This window comes from Contarinia nasturtii, unplaced genomic scaffold, assembly GCF_009176525.2.
Source record: "Contarinia nasturtii isolate CC-2019 unplaced genomic scaffold, AAFC_CNas_1.1 Cnas_scaffold_1565, whole genome shotgun sequence".
In the NCBI taxonomy this organism is placed as follows: domain Eukaryota; kingdom Metazoa; phylum Arthropoda; class Insecta; order Diptera; family Cecidomyiidae; genus Contarinia; species Contarinia nasturtii.
The window spans coordinates 377341-402976 of record NW_022198900.1 but is presented as its reverse complement, the minus strand read 5'-3'; the positions used below and the strand labels follow the sequence as shown (position 1 = coordinate 402976).

The window sequence follows — 25636 nt, the reverse complement described above, 5'->3', positions numbered from 1 at the left end:
TCAACAAAATCACAGAGATAATTATGAAAAAAAGTGAATATGGACACACATGCACACACACACACCCATTTACAGTGATTGTAAGACTCAGTGCATATAATGTCAAAGTGATGTGTTCACATTGGAAACGAAATGATAGAATGTTTCTCCTGCATATATTGTGTATACAAATGGCTGTGCAACAGAGCGAGATAGAGTAAGAACAGTGGCGACACACGAACAACGACGAATCTCTCCAATTTGTCATTTATGGTTCACTGTATAGTAAGTGTATATTGTTTTTGACGTGGTGCTTTTCCTTCATTCTATTGACTTTTCTTGTGTAGTGCTACCAAAAAAAATTATTTTTTTTTGCTGTAATCGATCAATTTTAATTTATTTTTTAGTTTTTTCAACATTAAAAAATGAAGTGATTTGAATTGAGACCATTTACATTCACCTTCAATTGAGATCATATTTTCATTTCTGGACATTCAATTTATCGTAGTGTGTATATTGTTGAAAATTATCGGATCATTTTTGACAAGACAGTGCTCGATAGATAAAAAAAATATCGACGGCACTGAAACCGGCCGACGACAAACGACCACGATAGTGAATATTGAGGTGAGACTCATTCAACAATCGAAATCGAATTAAAATCATTTGGTTCATGTGTCGGCGTAATGTGTCCCTTTTTTGTTTCTTATCACATTGTTTCAAGTGCACGCGCTTCAAAAGCAATTTCAACTATTTCTTGCTCACTGAATGAGTATCCACATTTTCCGATTGCATTTCATTAGACACAATTCCAATTCATGCAATGCATTTTTTTTTCTTTTGAATTGGTTTGTCTTTAATGAGTGTATTCCTTTTTTATTAAAAAAATGTGTCAAAATTCTTTTCTATATGTGTCAGCGATAATTGTGTAATGAAAGGAACATTGATTGAAATGTAAAACAAAACCCAATGTACAATTAGCATGTTTCAATTATAACGAATGTTGTTGAATTGCTTGTGTCTCAGTTGAGTGTACATGTATGTGTGCGTGTGCTTGTTAGATTTTGTGATATCCTAACAGAAAGACCATAATCGTGATTCATAAATGTTTGATTAAAATCGTTTCTTCTATTTTTTTTTTTATTACAGGTTTGACATTTAAACACACAAACACAAAATAAATTGTCGTTAAAAATTACAACTTGCCGAAACTGTCATCGTTTGCGGAAATTGGCCACATGATTTAAATGTACTCGATAACAAAAAAATTGATGACTGAAAGTGAAAAACCATATTAAAGGTCTTTGTGGATTTCATTTCGTGTATGCAAAAACAAATCAAAACAGATAAATTAGCAACAAATATTGAGTGATAGAGAGAGAGAGACATACACACATACCATCGTTTGAAAAATGATGAACGAAGAGTCAACGACACCATCGCGTAATCCGATTTCAGTGTTTTTTCAACGTTTCTCACAGGTTTATATCTTTTACTGACATCAATTTTTTTCCGAAGGGTTTTCACTTATTTTGAGAGAGATTGTGTGACACGCGTGTGGCTCTATTGGCAATGATGACAGCTGCCGTTTGGATTCACATATGTTTGTTTGGTGATTGATCCAATTCGGCCGCGATAAACAATAAATATATTTCTATGCCTGTCAAAGTGTTTGTGCATATACATACACAATGTAATGACAGCAAATCTTATTAACCAATATTTTAACTTTGAAAAAAATGTCACACACACACACTCTCACTCCGTTTTACTCTTCATTCCCAATTAATCTTCTTCTCTCGGTATCTTCAATAGATTTATCAAGGATTGCTAGATAAATGGACACCACACACTAAAGTGCGATGGGTAGCTGCCGGTGTGCTAGTATGTTTGTTTTTGTTACGTGTATTCCTCTGCCAAGGATGGTATATTGTATGTTATGCATTGGGCATATATCATTTAAATTTGTTCATAGCATTTCTAACGCCAAAGATCGATCCAGCGCTTGATCTAGATGGTTTGTATTGATTTTTTCTTTCTGTTTCTTTTTTTAATTTCGGTTTGTTTTTCTACAACAACCATTGTTCCATTTGACGTTCGGTCTATTTATTTTCTTTCGTCAAAAATGATTGTATCAATTTGTTAACTTGTTTTTCGTGATTTCAATCCATTAAATTTATTTTTGTATGCATGTTTTTCATTTTCTGTATGGGATTTTTTTGTTCACATTATTTGTTTTTATGTCAACTTGAAAAAATGTACATAACTAAATGTGGTTGTTTTTTTTCGAATCTCGATTTTATTGAACAGATGATCAAGGACCCGAATTGCCAACGCGATCAAATCAAGAGTTTCGACCGTTTATTCGGCGATTACCTGAATTTAAATTTTGGTATGCCATCTCGAAGAGCACCGTCATCGGTATTATCTGTACGTTTTTCGAAGTGTTCAACATTCCGGTATTTTGGCCAATTCTTGTCATGTACTTTATCACACTGTTTTGCATAACAATGAAACGGCAAATTAAAGTAAGTATACCAACTAATCAGAGTCTGAGCGCATTTTTACAAAGATTGAACGAATTTAAAAAAAATGTTTTTAATTTCAGCATATGATCAAATATAAATATATCCCATTCACGTTAAATAAACCGCGATATCAAAGTGTACCTCAAACCAATTGACAATTAAAAGCACAAACGCTGTCACCCGTAAACAACACATCGTCGCCTACAACATCAACAATAACCGTGACTACTGCAGTAGCACTACCACCACCATCAACGGTTGTTATTGATGGAGCATCTAATAATGCAAATCACATAACCGATATCTAACAAACTAAAATCTCAATACCAGGGACTAATTTGAACAACAAAAAAACATCAATCAACAATCACCACAACCACCACCACAACAACAACAAAAAGAAGAACGACAACATAGTCCACGAACAACAATGTCAAAAAGGGAATAAAAATCAATCAGTGAATGGAGTAATTCGGAATGCAGTAAATTTCTTTGAAAATGAAAGACGTCTACTCAATTATCGAACCATAACTGTGAAACAGTTTACTTTGAATTTGATAGATATTTGACTAATTCAGTTTTTTTTCTCTTAATTTTCTTTCACTCTTAGTCTCTTTAATTTTTTTAACTTATGTTTGCTTTCGTTTCCTATCATTTATTTTTTGTTGTTTAACAATAGGTGCTAGCTTATTAGTTAACCCGTTCTCTTAGCTCCTTGATCATTATTTCGATATCTGATTTATGTTGTGCGACTACCGACAGCCTTCATTTGTGCTTACCATGTGAAAAGACCCCATATTAAAAAAAAAATACAATTAATTACTATTATTATTGTTATTATTATTATTATTTCATTTTTTATTTTCGTTTGCGCCGAGAAGAGATTGCTGGACGAAACAGTGACACTAGTGGATTTCTTATTGTTCCGATTCATTGAAACAGATGTGACAATGAACCGAATGAATTTATGGTCCAACCATATGCTCATAGAATCGTTAACTATTACCAAAAAAAATCAAATCACTTCAATAGCATCAATTGTATTTTCGATTCATTTCCCCAAAATAAACAAATTGTCCAACCAAATATTTTTACATATTCGCCGGAATTGCATGTGTATGTGTACGTGTCTTACAGAGGGAATCATTCACACATCTTTTGAACCATTGTTGAGAACAAAATTAATTTCACTCCGAAAATTTGTCCAATTGAAATAGAATCACGGCACACGAGCTATGTGCAAAAAAATTATTCAAAAAAACAAGTCGGTTAATCATCGAACCACCAAAGTATTGAAGCACAGTATTTCGCAAAGCGAATTTGAAAATTTTTTCTTAAAGAAAAAATCAGAAATGTGCATCAAAAAATGTCCGAATAGAAAAATATCCGGAACTGATAAAAAATATACACGAAAAAAGTTCTATGATCAACTAATATCTCTTTCACACACACACATATATATATATATATATACACGCAATGGTTCACAAAATGTGTGATATAATTACATGCCTAAAAACAAGAATTGTAGCATTTAACTATTTAAAGAAGAAAAAATGAAGAAAAATAAACTGAAATTTGAATGTCACATTCAATGATCAATTGTCCGATTGCTTTTATACCTAAGGAAATGTGACCTTCAAATTGCATATTTGAACAAAATAATAAAAAAAAACAATTTTTCTTTTCATCATCAACGATTCCGAGTCGATAAGAGAGAAATAAAGCCCGTGTTTATCTCTTGGCAAACATGTAAAAATCACCGGTTTAATGTAGTAGAACTAAAATGTAATGATCATTAGATATATTTAAAGAATAAATGAATGAAATGATTATTTATAAATAAAAGTTCTAATCCGAAAAACTGATACCAATTGATTCGATTGTTTTATTTTTTTCATATTTATAAAAATATCGTTTTTTCCTCTTTCATTTTTTTCTTTAAAAAAAGGTTTGGAAGTTGGATAAAAAGTTGTATTAAAAAAATTGTCTACCCTTCCAATTTCCATCTCTCCAAATCGGAACAACGTTTACCGTTCTCATGTTTAATATAAAAAAAAAATCAATCCAAACCACAACGGACCGTATTTGATTTGTACGAACTTCACATCGCACACATACCAATATGACAGATGACTCTAAACTGTCAAACATTTGAAGATTTATTTATTTCTTCATTCGTAAACGTTTATAAAGCATTTTTGTTTGATATTTTTGTGTTTGATTGGAGAAATTATGTTTAAAAAGGTGGAAAACAAAGCGAAATTCTCGCGAAAGCGACAACACAGTTCATCCGAATCTGGTAGGTTGCATTTTTTCGAATTTCTTTGTAAAAACTTTAAAAAGAAGAGACATTATTAACTTATTTACTAATTATTCTTGCAGGTTCTGAAAGCGAACCAGACACGGCTGTGGTACGGGCAAAAGCGCACAAACAAAAATCCAATCCAAATATTCAAAAGACGGCAACGAAAGCGGTGCGAAAAGGTCGCCAGCCAGCCGATTCAACGTCATCATCGAGCAGTGATGAAGCAGAAAAGGTGACCGTTTCGTATAAATCGACGAGAACGAGCACAATTGATGGGCCTAGCGATCAAGGTGCAACAGCAACCGTTGAAATTGACACGGAAATCGATCGAGATGCACAGGCCATTTATCAAAAAAGTATCGAAATCAATAAAGAACTTGAGGGAAAGGCCGACGATAAAATTTACCGTGGTTTAAACAATTATGCACAATATATTAAGAAAAAGGATTCGGTTCTTGGCAATGCTAGTTCAGGAATGGTGCGCAAAGGACCAATTCGAGCACCGGCACATTTACGAGCCACCGTTCGATGGGATTATCAACCGGATATTTGTAAAGATTATAAAGAGACGGGCTTCTGTGGTTTCGGTGACAGTTGTAAATTTTTGCACGATCGTAGCGATTATAAACACGGTTGGCAAATGGAACAAGAGCATACAGGCGGCTCACATGGATGCGATTCAGACGGCGATGACACCAAATACGAAATTCATTCAGATGACGAAGATTTACCCTTCAAGTGTTTTATATGTAGAGAGAGTTTCGTCGACCCCATTGTTACGAAGTGAGTTGAAATTATCTTTTCAATTTGAATGTTAGATTACTCAATTTAATAACTTTCTTTCCTTTTTTAGATGCAAACACTATTTTTGTGAAAAATGTGCACTAAATCACTACAAAAAGTCAACCAGGTGCTTCGTATGCTCCGTCCAAACGAATGGCGTGTTCAATCCAGCCAAAGAACTCATTGCAAAACTTAAAGCCGACCAAGAAGAAGCTGAAATACATAGTAACTCTGATAGCGATTGAATCATTCACGAATTGATTGAAGTGCTTAAATAATTTTTTTTAATATAATCAATGAGATATAAACAAGTTCTTGTCTTTTTTCTATTTCTCGATGCATTTACTTCGATGCTGCTCCATTGTTCGATTTAGATAAAAAGTTGTTATAATAAGGAAATTTTCGCGTATAAATAACGAAAATTCGATTTTTCTCAATTTATAAATTCCAAATTCGTCACTAAAAAGTTATAAAATCTTTAAATTTCTGTAAAAAGGCGAATAATAAAAACAGAAACACATTATTATTGACAAACAGGCACGTTTATTATAAATAAATTTTCATATAAATAAAAATAATAATTTTTGATTAACCCGAATCTTCCTTCTGATTTAGTGGTAGAGCTAAATCACAACCGTTAAATATACAATGTGATCAAGAATGATGTTGTGATATTGATTTATTATTTCAATTTCAACAATATAAAACAGTAAAATTGTAATAAAAGCACCATTTATAGTTTTTTTCTAGAAAATGTTTGAAAAATTGTGAAATATTAACTAAATGCAAAAAAATTCGGACAATCCGGGTTAAATATTCATCAAAAATTCCACATTCGATCGATCGAAAGATGTACTAAATAAATAATGAGAAAGAAAAAAAACCAGTGAAAATATGAAATAAATGATAAGGCGTGTGTTATTTATTCTAATGGGTCTATATTTAATTTTCTTCTTTTTGTTGTTGCATGAATTCAAAGCCAATTCGGAAGAAGATGATACAAGTTTTCAGCGTTTATTTATGATAGATTCTCATTTAGTGACAAAGACATAAAAAGTGTGTAAACATTTTTAGCACGATTTTAGCGATTTTCGTTTGCTTAATGCCTAGAGTATGAAATACATGAGATTCGTCTCTGAAAAAACTTGAAATTCAAAAAAAAAATTATGAAAAACTCGAGCTGCGACCGAAATTCAATCGTCGTCATCATTGCCGTTGGTGTTCTTGGTGACAATGATGGGCATGTGACTGTTATCGGGTAACATTGCGTGTTCGATTAAAAATCCTTCAACATCGGATGCAAAAAATTCATCGCCGCCCAACTCGTCTGACAAACGAACAAAATTCCCGATTAAATTTCCACTTTTATACACTAACAATGCGGGAATGCCACCGATTTTAAAGTTTGCACTCATACCAGCTGCCGAACCGGCAATTTTACAAAATTTCACCCGTTTATAATTTTGTGCTAATTCATCGAGACAACGGTTCATCGTTTTGCATGCCAACAATTTATTTTCGTAAATGTGAATGATTATCGGGACGGATTTATCTTCATTATCGATTGCATTTAAAAATGCATCACCATTGACCAATGAAATCACTGAACCGAATACTTTTTCTTGTTTTCCACATCGTTCGAGCATTTCACGCATACGTTGCTGTTGAAATTGCAATAAAATACTGTCATCATTCATTAGTTCCGCCAATTCGGCATCCAGCTCATCCTGTTCGGTTTGTTGACCATCTTCGGCTACCGTTTTGGTTGTAATGCATAATTTCTTCATGAGCGCCAATTTTTCGGTTTCTTTTTCATTATTTTTTTCCGTTTCTAATTGCTTGAAGCGTTGCCAGTCTTTGATTACACCTTTTGGACCGGTATTTGTTGAACTGCCCGACCATTTGTCGGTTTCACGCGTGAAATACGTTTGATTCGGCTCATGCGATGCGGATAATGATTGTGCACCAGCCGTTGTCGGTGATCCATCAGCACTTTCATATTGATCGTCATCGCCTTCACCCTCATCCGAACTACAATAATTCTGCCGTTTATCATCACCCAATATTTTATCCTCAAGCGTTGCCATTGCGTCTTTCTTTTGCACTCTGCTTTCTTTGAATGAGAGTAATCGATATATTTATAACTATATAAATCAGACACTCACAAAACTTTAATTAAACGATGGAATTTTTACTAACCTTAATTTAATTTACAACACTGACGAATGCGATTGATTTGTTACTCGATGTTTCAATTGCTTTGCGGGAAATAATACAGAAACCGATGGAATGATCAAAATAAAAAAACGTCGAATTAAAATCACGATTTGTTTATATTTGGCAGTCGTCGTTTCTTTTCTTCTTTCTTCTCTCCGTTCACACTTGCAACACACGATTCCCTCTCTATTTCACTGCCTGTGTGTGTGTGTGTATGTGTGTGCATTCCGCTTGTTTTCATCTCGCTAGCTTACTGTACTGCTCGAATATTTTCATAGAGGGCCGTACAATCGAAACGTATGCGATTAAATATAGTGCTGCCATCTAAAACTAATGATGTAACTTGATTGAAAAAAAAATTTTTTTTTGCTTATTTTTGAATAACACATTTTATTTCCCTTGGAATACAAGACTATACATATTTACAAAGTAAACTTTACTTTGGTATATCGTTTTTGGTTTGTTGGTATTTTTGTCGCTTCTTTAGAATGCTTGTGATGAAAAATTCGCCCGCCTTATAGGAACTACGAACCAGCGGACCGCTGGCTGTATAAAGAAATCCAAGATCATTGCCTTTCAATTCCCAATGCTTGAATTTAGTTGGTTCCACATATTCTATAACTTTGAGATGTCGCGTTGTTGGCTGCATATATTGGCCCAATGTCAAACAGTCCACCTCAACGCTGCGTAAATCGTTCATTGTTTGTTCGATTTCTTCGTCGGTTTCACCCAAACCCAGCATTATTGATGATTTTGTTACTAAATTTGGATTGATTTGTTTTGCTTCCTTCAGAACGCTCAATGTTTGACGATACGCAGCACGTCGATCACGAACAAATGGCGTTAGTTTTTCCACTGTTTCGATATTGTGTGCAAACACATCAATGCCGGACTCGGCAATCAAACGAATTGAATTGATATCGCCACGAAAATCTGGCGACAAACATTCAACGAAAATTCGAGGATTTCTAGTGAAAGAAAATGAAATTAGACGAGAAATAAAGGTTCTACATTTTCTTCACTTACTGTCTTTTAATTTCTTTGATGCACTCGGCGATGTGATTGGCGCCGCCATCGGGCAAATCATCACGATCGACTGATGTCAAAACGATATAGTCAAGACCCCACGATGCAATTGCTGAAGCGGTATTTGTTGGTTCATTTGGATCTAATGGTGGTGGTTTTCGGGCTGTTTTCACTGAACAAAATCGACAGCCTCGTGTGCATGTATCGCCCATTAACTGAAAATAAAGTCAATCATTTAAATTCTCGAAGAATTCATCAATTTTCGCATCGATCACTATTTTTTTACATTCGACCTTGAAATAAATATATGTTTGTTCGAAGTAAACATGTTATTCCGATTATATGTGCATGTAATACATGTTGCCTTATCATGCATCCTTTCACACACACACAAATCCAACTTACGTACACCCCGAATGGATGTGTATTGACAATTCAAATGCGATTATATAATCATTTGAATCTGAATGTAAAATGAATGAAAAAAAACATTTCCAATGTCATACCATAATTGTAGCCGTTTGTGTGCCATGTTCACCGCCGCCCCAGCATTCGCCAATATTTGGACATCGAGCCTCTTCGCAAACGGTGGCCAATTTAAGATCACGTAATTGTGATTTGATTTTATTGAAATTGGCGCCAATCGGAATCTCTTTTTTCAACCATGGTGGCAATCGTAAACGTTTCTCATCGCCTTTTTCACGTTTCAATTTTCCTTCATAATCCCAATCGTCACGAAGATCATCCGAATCTTGTACAAAATCCTGAAATGTTGGTCCATTCGCTAAACGCTCACGGATTTTCTCCAATTTACTACTCGAACTACAATGCTTTTTTGAATAAACAATTTCAAATATTTTGAATGGAAAAATTTTCACAATAATTTAAAATTTCTTACACATACTCTGACTAGATTCAATTGACCCGTTGATAGACTTTTCTTTAACATTTTTACACAATCTAATGTTGTTTTTCTCAATTGAAATGCGACTAAATTTTTTTGATATTATTTATCAGAAAAGTGTTTGAGCACGAGCTAATCAGTGTATATTTGTGTTTATGGATGTGTGTGTGTATGTCGTATGTCATGCAAGACAATTGACATTTCGAAAATCACACAACAATTTACCTGACCGTTGGATGATATGTATGTGTATATGTGTGCAAGAGAATTGAGCAACTCAATCGGTGACATCTATTGGTATATCGTATAAAGTGACTGAGATGAGCCATTCAAATTCAAAGTTTGTACAGACAATTTTTAATGGTTTTTCCCAACTCTTTTATTCCCAACATTTCAAGATTCTTTCCTCTAAAAATCCTTTGTAATCCAAAAAACAGTACCAATTACCCATGAAATCATTGGAATGTTTGACAGGCGCCTTATTCATGGTTGCCATAACAATACGTCATCGATGTATTGTCAATGTCTGTGTTTCTTCTACCTGCGTCGTTTCGTCAGTGATTCGTGCCTATGACCATGTTGCATGTGTGTGCGTAATGTTTTCAACGATTTGCAATTGTGTGGCGTGGCTCGAGCCCATTCAAACCTAGATACAATTCATAAATGATCGTATGAAAGTGGTAAGTCTGTGTACTTTTGTTTCATGTTCTCGCGTAAATTTGATTGTAAAATTGTTGAGTTTGGCGTACAACAAAAACAATAATAAAAGTAAAAATTTGTGCCGTGGATTTTGTTAAATACTAAAACAAAAGGGGTTAGTCTTAAAATCGAATTTGAATCGAATTAGAAGAGATAGAAAGAGTTCAACTGGTGTGCAAACAAACTGGAATACAGACCGATACACACCTACTTCTCCATGAAAGTGTATCTCGACCAAAGAACAAAAAACAACAACACTTTTGAATGTTAAAAACTTTTGTTTCTTCTTTTCTTACAAATACGTGAAGACGCACCATATTTACGTGCAGCAAGTGACATTTTAGCGAAGAAATTAAGAAAAACCTCTGAATTTATGTTTGTTTGTTTTTTCTTGTGTGTTTACAGAGTGCATGTAACTGCTGGCAGCTAAAAGTGTGAGAAAGAGATAAAAAGTGAAACGAATTTTTCTTCTTAAACACATCCAACACAGATAAAAACATGGGTAAGTGTGCATTAATGTCGGTTTAATTGGGACATTGTTGACTTTCCCATCTCTTTAAATGTAACAAAATTGTGTCTCATTTAGTGAGATTGCCACTAGGATTGCCATAACAATAATAATTTTTCGTGCGATACACAATTTCCACGGTGAAAAATGAAAGTTGGTGATGCTCATTACAGCTCTTTTTTCCTCTACTTTCCGTTGCAAAAATATCTTTGTTATTCCGTTGCTTCGTTTCGGCTCATAGAGCGTTTCGGTGTTTTTTTCTATAGATGAAAAGATTTCGCACTAATTGAGTTGTCTTGTGAATTATTGTCTTTAATTGCTTGCAACTGAAGCCTTGCTATTCTGGCTGATGATGATTGGCATCGTTGTCAATAACCCAATTACAGTTCGATTAATTGATACATTTATATGCTATTTGCCACAATTGAATCAAAGTTCAAATCACATTCATTTGCATTTATTAGCGCAGAATAATTTGCACCATATGGAATTTGCATTAGATACTATAGAAGCGCCAAGTAACAGATGTGCATGCAACCCAATTCAGCAAAAAAAAAGCCACTTTTTTCAAGTAATGTTTTGATGACAGGCAAAATGTGTTTATTACATAAAAATTGCTGACGAAAACCTGTAAGTAAACGGTATAATTTAATGTTTGGCTTTTTGACGGCTCGTCGTTTAGTTTGGCGATTTTATAGTTCAGCTTTGTGTGTGTAACATATTTACAGTAACATTCATCATATGAAATTCCGTGAAGAAAAGAAATTCGTGATCATTTTCGGTATTTGATCGGCGACAAACATTTGTTCATGGTTAAGTATCGGCTTCGGAAATGGATCAAATTTTAAGAATTCGTTTTTTTCGTCGAAATTACGGAGAAAAACCGATTTGCAACAAAAGCCGAAAAATCGAATTTCATATAAAATTTTGATTTTTGGTGACAAAGTCAGTTCCATTTCGACAATAAAACAATTTAAACAGATTTCAAGCAAAATAACACGAAGCAAATCCATTTTTCTCAAGATTTTTTTCAGAAAAATCCGTAATCGGATTTCCACAAATTTTAACCAAAAACTTGATCAATGGAATTGTCCAATGTTTTCTTTTGCACAGAGTTATAAGAAACACAGACGTGTTCATATGTGTGTTGTATCTGTTACCATTCCGAAGATTGTGTATGTGTAAGCAAATGTTCCAAGCTCGATTGTATGGTTGACAGTGGAATTGTTGTTAGAATAAAATTGTCTTCCGAATGTTGTAAGACATGTAATATATAAAGTGTACTCTAGACTAATTGGTGTGTACAAACGGTATTGGAATGCTTTCACATAAATGTGGCCCCAACGGCGATGAAGATATATATGTGTACTTACAACATCGGAACACACGGTGATGATTTTTGTTGTTGTTGTACCGTATCGGATTCAACCGAGAACATAATATATAGAAGCAAATTGTAGTTATAGAATGGTCCAAGTTATTTTCGACAATAATAAAGACCGATTTTTAGATGTGAAACACTTTCTTCTAAATCATTCTTCTTTCTTTCTAACAAGTCGAATGAGAAAAAAGGTAAAACGTCGGACACTCTCCAGAATGACGGATATACACGTACACGTAGTTAACTATTATACACAAGCACACGGCGTAAGCAATGAAATAGAATAGCGAAACGATTGCAGCGATTGAAGTGCAGACGAGCGAGAAAGAATGTCATGTACAGCAATAGTTCAATATCGTTCGGTTTAACGACGTTCAGTGGCGTTCTATTTAATGAGCGTATTGGTCACGTACAGCAAGCGCACAACCAATTTATAATATTCACTGAGCGATTTCGATCATCGACTCAACAAGAACAATACAATTTATGCATCGGTTCATTTCGCATTTTGATTGAGAAAGTTGAGTGCAAGTTTTCGGTTTAAAAATTCAATTTTGTATCAATTTTTCTTTGATTAAAGTATGAATATAGAGCACTGAGTGGGTTTGTCTCGCTTGGTTCAAAACCAGTTCACAATATTTGGCAGAAAGTTGATTTCGAATGAAAAAAAAAATGGTGAAATTATTCCTCATTCTGATATAAATATACACGAAATATAGTTAAATAGATCACAATACAAACATTGATGAAATACCACCAATAGATAAGATACAAAACGATAACACACCGAAACGAGTGCTTCGACGACAAATTGAATAGTATAACGGTTTTAACTGCGTTTGCTACAAGAACCAAAAAAAAGAAAGAACAATTTTTTTTATATTCGAGATTTGATTTTCGTTGTTTCAATCATTTGTTTTCTCTCTTTTATTTCTTCTGCTGTGAACGTGCTTTAAATCAAACGTATATGTTATGGCAATGAACAATCAAAGCTTTGAAGTGAACGGAAACTTACGACGTGCGAGTGCAAATGCAAAATCAGAATAATATCTATCATAAGACGATTTAGCTTAGTCACAGTCTGTGCAAAACAATAAAAATATGTTAGAAGTATAAACAATGGAAATCATGACGCACCATTGATTTTTTTTTATTTTGCTTAAGTAATTGAGAGAGCACAGCGAGTGATTATGCTGAAGTGTGAAATTCTCGGAAACGATTTAATTTGGTTCGGTGTGTGATTTGAACGGAGTTAACGGTTGGAAATATTATTATGAAAGAAAACGCAACGAAATGACTTTACGACGGAACTAAATTTGAAGTGAAAGATGAAGTAAAATCGTAATCACTTGATTGTTTGGAGTTTTTTTCGAATTCAAAAGTAACTGAAAAACTAGAATATTACTTGAAGAAAAGAGACATTTTCTGTTTATCGAACGGTGTTAAGTAAAGAGGATGGATATGCGCGGTAGATCTGGTGCTACCGGTGGCAGTGGCGGCGGTGGTGGTATGCACGATGTACGCGAAGACATTTTATTGGAAACGAATTTCGATGAAGATGGCGTTTTAACGCTTGCTCATGCAACCAATCAACCGTCGATCGGTCATCATCGATCGAAAATTACAAATGGTGAAAATCCATTATTGCAACGAACGCGACGTAGTCTTTATCGATCGGACACATCGATCGATCGTTATAGCGAATATTCGTTGCATGGACGACGTGATCCAGGTTAGAATCTCATCATCATCATCCAGTTTTCGTCTGGCAAACACACAAATTATCACGCAGTTTTTGTTCCAAATGCTTTTGTGTATGTGTGTGTGTGTGTGTTACATTCAATGGATAGTGCACGACTAACAAGACAGATCTTGTTAGGCACAAGAGATTTTTATATTTTTGTCAATATCATTTGAGCAAGAACTGTTTCTTTGGCCTGGTTTCTCTTACTGAAACAAAAAAAAATCTCCATAAGAAAAAACAAAGAATCGTGAACAGATCAGATTGGTTGAACGTGATGTGAAAATTGCTTCGCATGCTGTGCGATTTGATGTAAATCATTGCCATGAAACAGTTTCTCGCCAAAATATCGTTTTTTTTATTTGTCAACTCGTCTATTTTGTGTTTATCCAATTCGCATTCAACACAAACTCATCCATGACTTTCTATTTGTAAATCATTTTCATGAATTCGTATAAATTGTATGATTTTTTTTTCAATGTTAACACAACATCACTTCTATTATTATGTCAATCATTTTGTCAAATTTAAATTTGCTTTTTTATAAAATTCTCTATTTTGATTTTTCACACAAAATGTACGCAATTTTTGAAATATTGTTTTTTTTTTGTCTTCTTTGATTTAGGAAATTGCTGTAGATCATGTATGACACGAATACCATACGCAACAATGATTGCGACGGTGATGTGTTTGATTGGTGTGGCGATATTTTGCACATCAATGTATCGTGGAGCATCGCTGATGATTATCATGTTTGATCGTGTATTTCGCTTTCGAATCTTTTGGATTGAAGCCGTACAAATGATATTCGTTACGATTGGCGCATCAATGGCCGGCCTCGGATTTATGATATTATTTGTTGGATGTTTGGCCACCGGTTCAACGCGATACAAAGTCTATCGAGCATGGCGATCACGTGTTGGCGGCCGTATTTCATGTGCAGTTGTAAGTTTCACAATTGTTTGATTAAATATTCGAGCCAACGAACTTTTTCATTTATATTTTGTGTGATTGTTTACAGTTCATGGCGATTACCTATATATTGACAATCATTTGGACGATAATGTTTTGCTTCTTGTGCATTGTAACATTTGTGTACACGATATTTTGGCAAATGTGCAACGAAAACAGTCATGAAAATCCACGCGAATGCTTAATTGATTTGGTCCAGTTTCGTAAGTACTTAACCTCGATATTATTAGCGAAAACGTTTTTAAATAATTTCATTCTCTTTCTCGTCCATCCAGATTTCCTATTCCCGGCCGGATCCCGTCAACAAGATATGAAAGTATGCGATAAATTCCAAATCAAGGCGTTCTGCAAGGATGGCGTTGAACCGGCCGAAACAATGTTTATAATAGCGACCATTTCGTGTTTGTTAATCATTTTAAGTTTGGTACATTATTTAATGTGCTTGTCCGCTAATTATGCGCATATACGTGATCATGAAAAATTCCAAGAGCTGCAGGAAATTCAAAATCTCAACGATATGGAATACAGTGCGGCGTCAAAAGAACGTTTCTAAGCGTATCGCTGCAATTAATACCAAACACGTACAAAAATATACATACACCGAGATATTTAGTATATGTTCCGGATCAAAGAGATTTTTTTTATTCCAATTTTTTTTTTGTTTTCAATCGAAATCGAAATATGAAAAGAAAAACGAACAAAAGACAATGTTTTCAATATAAGTGAGAGAGACAGAGAGCAAAATTGAAACAAGTATCAAGGATATAAATTCCGTCCAATTTAGGAGTATATTCAAGCATTTTTTCTATTGTAATCCATTTTTGCCACACCATTTATGACGTTAACATTTCTGTTTTAATTTTTAACCTGTAATTTTTATTTTTTTTGGACCGACGACATAATTACCGTTTCAGCATTCTATATATGTTCACTGTAGTAAGAATCATCGACCGTTGTTGCGTTCAAGCAAATGGATCGATTTGATCTCTCGAAGTGAACAATAATTTAGCAAGCATTTTTTGTTTGTGTCCGCTTTTAGATTTAAGTTTCGTTCAATATACCGGTTAAATAGACACAATGATCATGCTTTTCCGTCGTACATTCCATTTTAATTAAGATCATTTTATTGAATCACTTTGCAAAGCAATATCCATTGAGCTTTTATTTACAGACAAAAGCAATTTAGATTAAATCACAAATTAAGGAATAACAAATAAGTAAACCATGGGCCAATCTAAGCATTTTGAGCATTTTAATCCCGTCTAAATTCTATCTATCTTCATTTATTGTATAAAAATAAGAAAATAATTTTTTAAAAATATAAATGAGAAACGATCTCATGCTCAATAAAAAATTTCAACAAATTTTCAAATAGATACGAAAAACGTCTTTGAAACAGAATTACAAGAGCCCAACACCCTTTGCAAATATAGTTCGAAATCGATTTAAATGAAAAAAATATTTCTTTTTATCAACAAATTTCGAATTACTTCTTCAATTTTCATATCCACACAGCTATGAAATCCCTACTTAAGAGCTAGATGGTGTCGACACGAGTGGACGGATTTTTAAATTCATTTGAACGACGACATGTTACTATACTTGTCCATTATAACGAACATGTAACGAACATGATTACAAAGTATTTTTTAAAATACCATCACCAATGTCGACATTATCTGACATTAAAAATACATGTCAATAATATGTTGTTGTCGTTTCATAGCTGCGCAATGCGCATTTACACACAGAGAAATTTTACAAAGAAAACTAGATGGCATGTCGTATAAAATTTGGAACTAGATGACAATACATATAAAATTGTATTTATCCATATAATCTTTATGTAAAATATCGTTTTTTTGTATTCTCTTTTGTGCGGATCTTTTTCAAAAGACAAATGAGTGTCAACTAGTTCCGATTTTTATACGACAAGCCATCTAGTTTTGATTGCAATATTTCTCTGTGTGTACCCCGCAATAAATACACAAATTTTATGGAATTTGATATACTTAACATCTAGTTTCATTACTGCCAATTTTAGAATCAAAAGTTATTTGATCATATAAGAAATACCTAAAAAATGTACCCCGAGATGGTAAGATTTATGGAAATGCACAAAATTTGTTAGAACAAAAAAGAATTGGCCGTAAACAAGGGAAAAAATGGAAAATACATTGTTTTCTGATAATTAAAAACGCCCCGTATAACGGTGTCCAACCGTCCATACATGTCAGAACATAAAGTACGTGTAAATTAGGAAATTTATAATTTATTTTAAAAAAAAAATTCTGCCAGTGAATCGACCGATTCAAAATAATTGTCCAAGCTCAACAGGAACGATTTTATTTCGATATTTTTCGAATACAAAATTATATATATAAATATTCATTTCGACTTAGATTATAAGCGATTTATCGTATAAATAAATTTTCTTGTAATTTTACAATTCATTTGAAATAAAACGAAATATTGAAAATTTTGTTTTGATTTATTTTATTATAAACGTTAATAATTTTTTTTTGTGCAAATATTATTAGTGAAAAAAGTTTTTTTTTTATTTGTTGCAATCAACGTCTTTAATTTCAAGTCACAGCCAGGGAGAAATTACTGTATTCAGAGATTGAGAGCTACTCAAATCAAAAAGTAGATCTGTAAGAGAGAATGATAATTTATTTTACATTCTCTAAAATAGGCTTACACCATTTTAAACTTTGTTTCATATCAACGCCGATGCTGGCCATCAACTGGAAATTCAGGTAGCTGAGTGTGCGTCGAATGCAAGTGTAAATCAAAGATTCGGTGTTATAGCAAAAGTTTTACTCATTGATTTTTGTTGAGAGAAAAGAGAACTTTTGTCAAAGATACACGAATAAAAGTCACCAAGAACTTTGAAGTTCTCCTTAAGTCTTTTATATAATTAATAAAGCAAAGGTGTCGCATCCCCATTGAACACTCAACTTTTCTGAATTTTCGGACAACAGTAGCTCTGATGAGTGAAACTCGGTTTTGTTTTCATCAAAAGTTGATACGTTTGGTTATTTTTAGCAACAAAAAAAAACGAAGTACCTTTGGGTCCGCTTCCTTCATACATCTACTATGAAGATATATTCTTTCGCAATCGTCTTCTGCAGTCATATTACCCGGGCAAGCGACAAATAGTTTACCAAGAGCCGTTTTGAGTTCGTCACTCATATTAGAAAGGAGCGGTTCGAATGTTGACATATTCACATCGCCATTCGGAGCAATCGCATTGCTGAAAGAAAACCTCAGAATTAATATTTCTTATTTAAAAAGACGAACATACACTACTTACGATTCCCGGAATATACACGCCATATAACATTTAACTGATTGTTTGGCATCTAGACTATCGCCGACATCATATTCTTTGATAGCCTCTAAAAATGCACATTTGAATTTATTATAAATATCTGTGTTTCAAGAGAAATCGTGACATAAACTGTTCTTACCATCACTGATACCAATTTGAGCTTGGCATTTCTTGCGAATTGGTGCTAAAAACTTCAGAAGCTCTGGTGTAGGCCACTAAATGAAAATTTAAAAACACATGTTTTTTTTTTATTTTTCGTCTCGGAAAATTATCAATAACAATATTTCAAGTGGAAATAATATTTACTTCGTCGTTACGGAGCACTTCACGGGCATTTAGCTGACCCAACTGTAACAGTGTTACAAACACAAATAGCGAAAATGCAATAAATTTCATTTTGAAAATTTTTCTTTCGATTTCACTTCGATCACTGATGTTCGAACTGCTTTGGTTTCCCCTTTATATACAGTTTCCAATTTGAATGCGTATGGTAATTGTGGTGAATTTTTCGCATTTAATTATTAGCAATTAAAACTGTCAATTAGTATCAGAATAAAAAACCTCTCTTTGCGAGGTTGAAAGAGAGTGACGCTGTGTGGATAGATTCGGCATAAAAAGGACTGATATCAATTTGTGTCCATTGGAATAAAAGCGGCAATACAAAAACGGAATCTGAAGAACTTTACATAATTTTTTTTACATAGTATAACTCCATACAAAAAAAATTTATGTAACGTTCTTCAGATTCCGTTTAACACATTTAAATGCCGCCCATAAGAATAAACAAAATTCCGAATAGAACCAAAAGTGTTATAGTTAACAACATTTCAAAAATAAATCGAGAGTCAAGCGCAATAAGGGCACACTATATAAACGCCATCTAATAATAACCGACTAACTACAATGTAAATCAAACGTATCTGTTTCCCCTTTTTATTTACTCCTTTCTCCTCCCTCCCGTCTTCATAAATCCACAAAATAAAACGAAACAGTGCGTCACAGTTGGGGTTTACATTCAATGTTAAGATTTCTAAAATTCGCTGTATATATAGACGTGACGCAAAATTGACATTTTTTGTCAAAGTTTGCTGGGAGCGTCACTTGTCGAAATACCGTTCTCTATGATATTCAACCAAATGATGTGCAATTGGGCAGAATTTTTTATTTCTTTATTGACGTCTGAAATTCAATTTTGAAAACTAATGATCAGTAATTAAATGTTATTATTTTCAAAATTGATTTATTTCTTCGTGTTAATTAATTTTTAATCAGATTTTACGTCGCTCATTAAAATATCTCAATACTGAACACAACCTAGATCTTGATATACAGTCATACGTTTTATGAAAGTCGACGAAACACAAATATAACTGAAACTTTTCTATTGGTTATCTCATGCAAAAATGTTGATCGATAGATTTTCATCCAAAACCTAAGAAGATTTTTAGAAAGTCAATCAGAGATTGTCAATTTCCAAAACAATGGAAAATCGGTGAAACTATCCCCATATTCAAATGTGGTAAAAGATCTGATATTAGGAACTATAGAGGTGTAACAATTGAAGCGAATTTGGCTAAGGTCTTTGAGATTATTATTCATAAAGAAGTGAAATTGTCGATAACGCCATTACTGTCCAAAACCTTACATGGATTTCTTCCAAATCGAAATATCGAAACCAATCTAATGGAGTTATCATTGCTCGCGACCAAAGTGTTTGAAGAAAAAAAGCAATTATACATTTTTTATGCTGACATCCAGAAGGCGTTTGATGTGGTAAATCAATGATTCGCTTCGTTGGTTTATTTCCTATTTCTCAAATCGTAAACAATATGTGAGACTAAACGTCTCGTCATTAAACTTTGCCGATGACAAGAAATTACTCAGAATAATCAGGAAAGAGGACGATGCATTGGATCTTCAAAATTCAATTGATGATTTCATGAGGTGGTGTGATCAGAATGGGCTTCAGGTAAACATTGCAAAGTGTTAATTATTGACATTGACACATATGAGAAATTCCATAGTTCATAATTATTTCATCAATGGGAAAATGGTTGAAAGAGTCACTGAAATGAGAGAATTGGGTGTGTTGATTGATTCTAAGCTCAGTTTCTCTAAACATATTGAATTGATGAAAAATAAATCAGCGTCAATGTTGGCATTTGTTAAGAGAACTTGTAGACGGAAATTTGACATAAAATGTGCCAAACTACTATATAATCACAAAAGCTACAAGATTTCGGTTGAAAGTGTGCAGAAACAAGCAGTTATCTATCTAAATGGTGATTATTTGAACAGAAAAGAGAACAACTATCAACTAGCACCGTATGTTGACCGTTGCAAAGAGTTGGAGCTAGTGACATTAGTTCGTCGTCGTTTAAACGCAGCAATTCTGTTTCTGTATAAAATTATTTCCGGAAAATACAATGATCCAATGATTCTTAATCAAATTCAGATAAACACTGGAAGAAGAACCATCAGGAATCCTGAATTCATTAAAGTCCAATTTTATAGCACGGCTGCCGAGCTTTTAATCAGGCCTCGATGTTTATTGATCCAACTTTACCGTTCATTGAATTCAAATACAAACTTTGACGATTGCCAGACATAGTTTTTGACGAGCTTTTACGGGACTATATCTGCTGCTAAATGAACTGAGTTTGATGAAGGAATCGATTGCCCATGATAACAGAAACAGACTTTATGACGATGATTGTCAAAATGTGATAATTTAATTGATAATTTTATTTTGCTTAACGTAGTGCAAGAGACTAATTTTTGTGATATCTATATTACATATTTTGATTTGATTTATTATTGACCAGCAACTATTGTTGTAATTTTTATTAACATTGAATTTTGTTTTGAATTGATAACTTATTTTGCTATTAGTATTATACTAATTACATGTTGAAATTTGAATTGATTTTGATTGAAAAGATCTTGGTTTTTAATGAGGGTATATTCCACTCTTTTCCAAGCATAGCTATTGTACTGTCGTCCTGCTTTAGTTTGACATTAAAACCTCAAATAAATAATAAATAAATAAAAATAATAAACCGATTCGACAATTTTTCTAAAATTGCACTATAGAATTTTCTCAGAACATCAAATATACGTTCCGAGCGTTTCTTCATATTTTTTTTTGCTTGATGATATGACAAACGACAGAGGAAATGCATCGTTCTTTAATTTTGGCCACTTCTTAGAAATAGCGGGCAACAAAGAAACTATCACAAACACATCACTTTGAGTTAAAGCAGCTTCAAACAGCTCAGTCATTAGGTCCAGAGCCACTCCTGCCTGTGGAATATTCACGAGAAAGAGGAAGCTTGTCTACATGGCTTAAGGCTCGAAGCTTATATAACTGACAAAATCCACTAATGTGTGAGCAGACAAAATATTTTGTCAGAGCTCCATGTGGAAAAGTAACGAAACAACTTATGAAATTTATTTTTTATTTTTATTCATTCACCGTCTGATCACAGACTGTATTTATCACAAAATTTTGTACAATACCATTCACAATGAATCACTATACCCGATCGAATATCCAGCTACCAGCCTTTTCGACTTCGGAGCAGCAGATATCGATTGTGTTCATTGTTTTAATCTCTAATTTTCAATACAATTTTTATAAAAACGTACTAGACACTATTTTACCCAAAAGAAGATCTGTGTACAGCACATCCGTTTGACATTTACTGACCATTGAGTCCATCGTGAAATTTACCATTTGCAGTAAATTTGTCGAGGTTGATCGATTTTTCACGAATCCATGTTGATTGTGGATGATTTGCGCATTAACAAATGTGTCGATTTTGTCATAGACAACATAGGACTTTTTCAATGCATCTGGAACACATCCTTGTTGAAATGATTTACGAAATAGCGCTGTTAACGGTTTCGACAATGAGTGTGCGCAGTTCTTCAACACTTTCGGTGATATTCCATCTGGACCGGCTCCTTTGTTCGCGTCAATGGATTTCAATGCCTTTAACACATCGGCTTCAGTGATTTCAAAGTCAAATGATACGTCTCCGCATTCATCCAGCAATTCATCCAAGTCGATAATGTTGCTTCGTGTGTACTGATTTTCGAAAAAATCAGCGAATAATTCCGCTTTCGATGTGTCGGTGTTCGCTGTCACATCATTATACTCAACGATAGATGGAATATCGCTCCATTTTCTCCGATCATTCACAAATCGCCAAAAGTGTTTTGGATTTGATTTGATTTGTGATTGTATGCGGCTGATGTACGATTTAAATAAATGACTTTGTAATTGGATGAACGAATCCGTGATTTTATTGTATTCGTCGAAATTGCCAGTCTGCCTTGCTTGCTTGTATGCTTTTCTTCTGACATCTTTCATGTGTTTCTATTGTTTCGTGTACCATGGTGGATCAGTGCCACTTTGAACGGTTATCCTCGGGACAAATGAATCGATCGCCTCGTGTAGAACATTTCCAAAAATGTGAAATGCATTCTCGAGGTCATCTATTCGATTAATTTCTGACAAAATGTGATTTCCAACGAAGAATGAATTCATCGCATCGAAATCGGCCGAGTTATACGCATACATTTGTGAAAACTGCGGTGATGTGATCTCACTTTCATCAATTGTCACTTCCATTACGAGTGCTTTGTGCCAAATGTCCGATTTTACCAATGGCCTTGTTGATTCAATCAACGACATTTCGTAGAACCTGTTTAAACAGGTGAATACAAGATACAAAACATTGCCGGCTGGATTCACGATATTTGACAGTTGGTGGAATCTACAGTCGAACATTGTGTCAAAAACAGCAATGCCACCTTCTGTCGACACATTACTCGTAATTGGCAAATAATACTCACCGTCATCGGCTTTGACCCATTTGACACCTGGCTGATTAAAATCACCACATACAATTACAATGTCATGTTCATTGTATGGAATCAGCTTGACGATCTCAGCAAATTCCAAGAATTTTGCGGTTTCATGTACCGACCGAATGTACAGGGTGTGCCAGTGAAACTGATATTTTTTTTCGTAACTACGTAGCTACAACTATATTGCTTTCCAATCACTCTTTTGTTTACCGTTATGTTTATTCATGTTTTGGCTATGTTCTGTGATGATGCACATTAGTGCGCAGTTCTTGTTTACTTTGCAACAACAATGGATGTCAAACGTCAACTCGTTTTGAATTTGCATAAAAAAGGTTTGCGACAAGTTGATATTTTTCGGCGGCTTCAGAACGACAATATCAATTTGTTATTTATTCATCGCACCATAAAACGATACAAGGAACGCGGAACAGTCGATGTGAAGCGAAAACCAGGCAAAAAAAGATCTGTGCGAACAAAAGATCTGGTGAAAAAGGTACGAGACAAAATTCGTGGAAATAACAAAAGAAGCGCCAGAATCTTGGCTCGTGAGCACAATATCAGTCACACTTCAATGCGACGAGTGTTGAAAGAAGATTTGGGAGTGAAACCATTCAAAAAAAACCCGAAAACACGGATTGACAGTCAAAAATAAGCAAGATAGAAAGCGAAAATGCAAAGAAATGCTACGCCGGCGCGCAAACTCAAACATTGTTTTTTCAGACGAGAAGTTGTTCCTTTTGCAGCCAAGTCTCAATGTGCAAAATGATCGTGTTTATGCAGCGACAATTGAGGACATTCCTGAAGATGATTTAGTCGTTGAACGATTTCAAAATGTGTCAAGTGTCATGGTTTGAGGTGCCGTTTCGGCCGGCCACAAATTTCCCCTTGTTTTCGTTGACAAAGGCGTTAAAATTAACGCAGCTGTGTATGAAGAAGAAATATTGCGCAAAAACTGTCTGCCACATGCCGAAACTGTGTTTGGTGATGAGCCATGGGTTTTTCAGCAAGATGGAGCACCGGCACATCGAGAAAACAAAGTACAACAGTGGTTAAGAGAAAATGTGCCTGATTTTATTGACAAAGATGAGTGGCCGCCATCGTCTCCAGACTTGAATCCATTGGATTATTTTGTGTGGGGCTACATGCAATCGAAGCTAAATGATCTGAAGATTAAGAAAATCACAAAATTGGATGCATTCAAAAAGAAAATCGTCAAGATTTGGAACGATATTCCCATCAAAATGGTGCGCGCCGCGTGTAAATCGTTTTTACGACGTTTGCGTTTGGTGGTCCGTGCAAATGGAGGAAGAATCAAAACCAAAACATGAATTCAAAATTTTGGACCCTATTCTAAATCTCAATAAAGTTTTTGTTCAATTTTTGTAAAAAACAATACGTTTTTTAAGCATATATAAAAATATCAGTTTCACTGGCACACCCTGTACACAGCAAATACATAAATATTGCACGAATCGAACGAAATTTTTACACATACGTGCTCAAGTAATTATCAAAAGGTGAAATCAGAATTGTTATTGGCCTCTTGACGGGGCATGCAAGTCTGCGACTCAGAGACGATCCGGGCTGCAGATTATGTGGAAGAGAGGTGGAAACTACTTTCCATCTCATTCTCAGGACACCTGAGTCAGAAAGGTTGGGTGCTTCAACGAATGATCTTGATCGATGGAAAGTTTGCCAGCAACCTGAAGTGTTAGAAATTTTCAAACTTCTTTAAGAGGGCATGTGAAACAAACCCTTGCCTAAAAAAAACCTGAGTTTTTCAAAGTTCAGATCCAATCGCAAACACAGCAATGTATGTCATTCTCATATGGACTGATTTTGGCATATGGAATTAATTTGACGGGGAAAAATAATGTCAACATACATAATACATGAAGAAATAAACCAATCTTGTCAATTTTGAAATGGATCAAGGATATTAATTACATTTAACAACGATTAATGATCATTAGTTTTCAAAATTGAATTTCAGACGTAAATCGAAAAATTATGCACAATTGTACATCTATTGAATGACAGTTTAAATACTTTAGTTTTACTAATTGATTTAGTTTTATTAATAATTAAATGCGAAAAACTCACCACAATTATCATACGCATTCAAATTGGAAACTGTAAATAAAGTGGAAACCAAAGCAGTTCGAACAACATTCGATCATAGGTGAAAGAAAATTTTTCAACATGAAATTTATTGCATTTTCGCTTTTTGTGTTTGTAGCACTGTTACAGTTGGGTCAGCTAAATGCCCGTGAAGTGATCCGTAACGGCCAAGTGAATAATATAGTACATATGATATGTGAATTTGATGATAGATACTTTAGTTAACGATTCGAGAAGTTTTGTGTCATCATTGCCATTCA

At 34.1% G+C, this 25636-nt stretch overlaps 6 protein-coding genes across 15 annotated transcripts; 3 read left to right on the top strand and 3 right to left on the bottom strand.

Moving 5' to 3' along the window:
* Window positions 1-179: 179 nt before the first annotated feature.
* On the top strand, window positions 180-3353 carry LOC116346560 (protein RER1). 2 transcript variants are annotated; one of them, XM_031776700.1, is made up of 6 exons: window positions 180-264; window positions 387-606; window positions 1129-1460; window positions 1795-1996; window positions 2290-2507; window positions 2588-3353. In XM_031776700.1, the coding sequence occupies exons 3-6, from the start codon at window positions 1392-1394 to the stop codon at window positions 2660-2662; spliced, it is 564 nt and encodes a 187-aa protein (XP_031632560.1). In that variant the 5' UTR covers window positions 180-264; window positions 387-606; window positions 1129-1391; the 3' UTR covers window positions 2663-3353. The 2 variants fall into 2 exon arrangements, with proteins under 2 accessions (XP_031632560.1, XP_031632559.1); XM_031776699.1 differs by lacking the exon at window positions 180-264 and having other exon boundaries at window positions 309-606.
* Window positions 3354-4639: 1286 nt separating this feature from the next.
* Window positions 4640-5909, top strand: LOC116346553 (E3 ubiquitin-protein ligase RNF113A). The gene is made up of 3 exons (XM_031776687.1): window positions 4640-4809; window positions 4893-5598; window positions 5669-5909. The coding sequence occupies exons 1-3, from the start codon at window positions 4743-4745 to the stop codon at window positions 5841-5843; spliced, it is 948 nt and encodes a 315-aa protein (XP_031632547.1). The 5' UTR covers window positions 4640-4742; the 3' UTR covers window positions 5844-5909.
* A 607-nt stretch (window positions 5910-6516) lies between these two features.
* Window positions 6517-8031, bottom strand: LOC116346554 (phosducin-like protein). Of its 2 annotated transcripts, none has more exons than XM_031776688.1 (2): window positions 7798-8031; window positions 6517-7711 (listed from the first exon to the last, which is right to left on the bottom strand). In XM_031776688.1, the coding sequence occupies exon 2, from the start codon at window positions 7683-7685 to the stop codon at window positions 6792-6794; it is 894 nt and encodes a 297-aa protein (XP_031632548.1). In that variant the 5' UTR covers window positions 7686-7711; window positions 7798-8031; the 3' UTR covers window positions 6517-6791. The 2 variants fall into 2 exon arrangements, with proteins under 2 accessions (XP_031632548.1, XP_031632549.1); XM_031776689.1 differs by having other exon boundaries at window positions 6517-7707.
* Window positions 8032-8185: 154 nt separating this feature from the next.
* Window positions 8186-9935, bottom strand: LOC116346546 (lipoyl synthase, mitochondrial). 2 transcript variants are annotated; one of them, XM_031776672.1, is made up of 4 exons: window positions 9740-9935; window positions 9348-9671; window positions 8842-9056; window positions 8186-8783 (listed from the first exon to the last, which is right to left on the bottom strand). In XM_031776672.1, the coding sequence occupies exons 1-4, from the start codon at window positions 9788-9790 to the stop codon at window positions 8252-8254; spliced, it is 1122 nt and encodes a 373-aa protein (XP_031632532.1). In that variant the 5' UTR covers window positions 9791-9935; the 3' UTR covers window positions 8186-8251. The 2 variants fall into 2 exon arrangements, with proteins under 2 accessions (XP_031632532.1, XP_031632533.1); XM_031776673.1 differs by having other exon boundaries at window positions 9746-9934.
* A 372-nt stretch (window positions 9936-10307) lies between these two features.
* On the top strand, window positions 10308-15716 carry LOC116346550 (neuronal membrane glycoprotein M6-a). 7 transcript variants are annotated; one of them, XM_031776679.1, is made up of 6 exons: window positions 10308-10425; window positions 10850-10946; window positions 12509-14065; window positions 14700-15019; window positions 15096-15249; window positions 15322-15716. In XM_031776679.1, exons 3-6 carry the CDS (start codon window positions 13789-13791, stop codon window positions 15597-15599), a joined length of 1029 nt encoding a protein of 342 aa, XP_031632539.1. In that variant the 5' UTR covers window positions 10308-10425; window positions 10850-10946; window positions 12509-13788; the 3' UTR covers window positions 15600-15716. The 7 variants fall into 7 exon arrangements, with proteins under 7 accessions (XP_031632539.1, XP_031632542.1, XP_031632538.1 ...); XM_031776682.1 differs by lacking the exon at window positions 10308-10425 and adding an exon at window positions 10433-10559 and having other exon boundaries at window positions 13498-14065; XM_031776678.1 differs by lacking the exon at window positions 10308-10425 and adding an exon at window positions 10433-10559.
* Window positions 15717-17606: 1890 nt separating this feature from the next.
* On the bottom strand, window positions 17607-18802 carry LOC116346563 (pheromone-binding protein-related protein 6-like). The gene is made up of 5 exons (XM_031776704.1): window positions 18687-18802; window positions 18520-18595; window positions 18363-18447; window positions 18116-18302; window positions 17607-17698 (listed from the first exon to the last, which is right to left on the bottom strand). Exons 1-5 carry the CDS (start codon window positions 18774-18776, stop codon window positions 17681-17683), a joined length of 456 nt encoding a protein of 151 aa, XP_031632564.1. The 5' UTR covers window positions 18777-18802; the 3' UTR covers window positions 17607-17680.
* Window positions 18803-25636: the final 6834 nt, after the last annotated feature.

What these genes read in the sequence shown, in the direction of transcription:
- LOC116346560 (XM_031776700.1), top strand. Translation starts at nt 1,392, where the DNA reads ATGATGAACGAAGAGTCAACGACACCATCGCGTAATCCGATTTCAGTG. An exon ending in TTTTTCAACGTTTCTCACAG is followed by an intron (nt 1,461 to 1,794) that starts GTTTATATCTTT and finishes TATCTTCAATAG; the next exon opens with ATTTATCAAGGATTGCTAGA. An exon ending in TCCAGCGCTTGATCTAGATG is followed by an intron (nt 1,997 to 2,289) that starts GTTTGTATTGAT and finishes TTTATTGAACAG; the next exon opens with ATGATCAAGGACCCGAATTG.
- LOC116346553 (XM_031776687.1), top strand. Translation starts at nt 4,743, where the DNA reads ATGTTTAAAAAGGTGGAAAACAAAGCGAAATTCTCGCGAAAGCGACAA. An exon ending in ACACAGTTCATCCGAATCTG is followed by an intron (nt 4,810 to 4,892) that starts GTAGGTTGCATT and finishes TTATTCTTGCAG; the next exon opens with GTTCTGAAAGCGAACCAGAC. An exon ending in GTCGACCCCATTGTTACGAA is followed by an intron (nt 5,599 to 5,668) that starts GTGAGTTGAAAT and finishes TTCCTTTTTTAG; the next exon opens with ATGCAAACACTATTTTTGTG.
- LOC116346554 (XM_031776688.1), bottom strand. Translation starts at nt 7,685, where the DNA reads ATGGCAACGCTTGAGGATAAAATATTGGGTGATGATAAACGGCAGAAT.
- LOC116346546 (XM_031776672.1), bottom strand. Translation starts at nt 9,790, where the DNA reads ATGTTAAAGAAAAGTCTATCAACGGGTCAATTGAATCTAGTCAGAGTA. An exon ending in TGAATCTAGTCAGAGTATGT is followed by an intron (nt 9,672 to 9,739) that starts GTAAGAAATTTT and finishes TATTCAAAAAAG; the next exon opens with CATTGTAGTTCGAGTAGTAA. An exon ending in CACAAACGGCTACAATTATG is followed by an intron (nt 9,057 to 9,347) that starts GTATGACATTGG and finishes CTTTATTTTCAG; the next exon opens with TTAATGGGCGATACATGCAC.
- LOC116346550 (XM_031776679.1), top strand. Translation starts at nt 13,789, where the DNA reads ATGGATATGCGCGGTAGATCTGGTGCTACCGGTGGCAGTGGCGGCGGT. An exon ending in GCCGTATTTCATGTGCAGTT is followed by an intron (nt 15,020 to 15,095) that starts GTAAGTTTCACA and finishes GATTGTTTACAG; the next exon opens with TTCATGGCGATTACCTATAT. An exon ending in AATTGATTTGGTCCAGTTTC is followed by an intron (nt 15,250 to 15,321) that starts GTAAGTACTTAA and finishes TCGTCCATCCAG; the next exon opens with ATTTCCTATTCCCGGCCGGA.
- LOC116346563 (XM_031776704.1), bottom strand. Translation starts at nt 18,776, where the DNA reads ATGAAATTTATTGCATTTTCGCTATTTGTGTTTGTAACACTGTTACAG. An exon ending in AAGTGCTCCGTAACGACGAA is followed by an intron (nt 18,596 to 18,686) that starts GTAAATATTATT and finishes ATTTTCATTTAG; the next exon opens with TGGCCTACACCAGAGCTTCT. An exon ending in GCGTGTATATTCCGGGAATC is followed by an intron (nt 18,303 to 18,362) that starts GTAAGTAGTGTA and finishes GTTTTCTTTCAG; the next exon opens with CAATGCGATTGCTCCGAATG.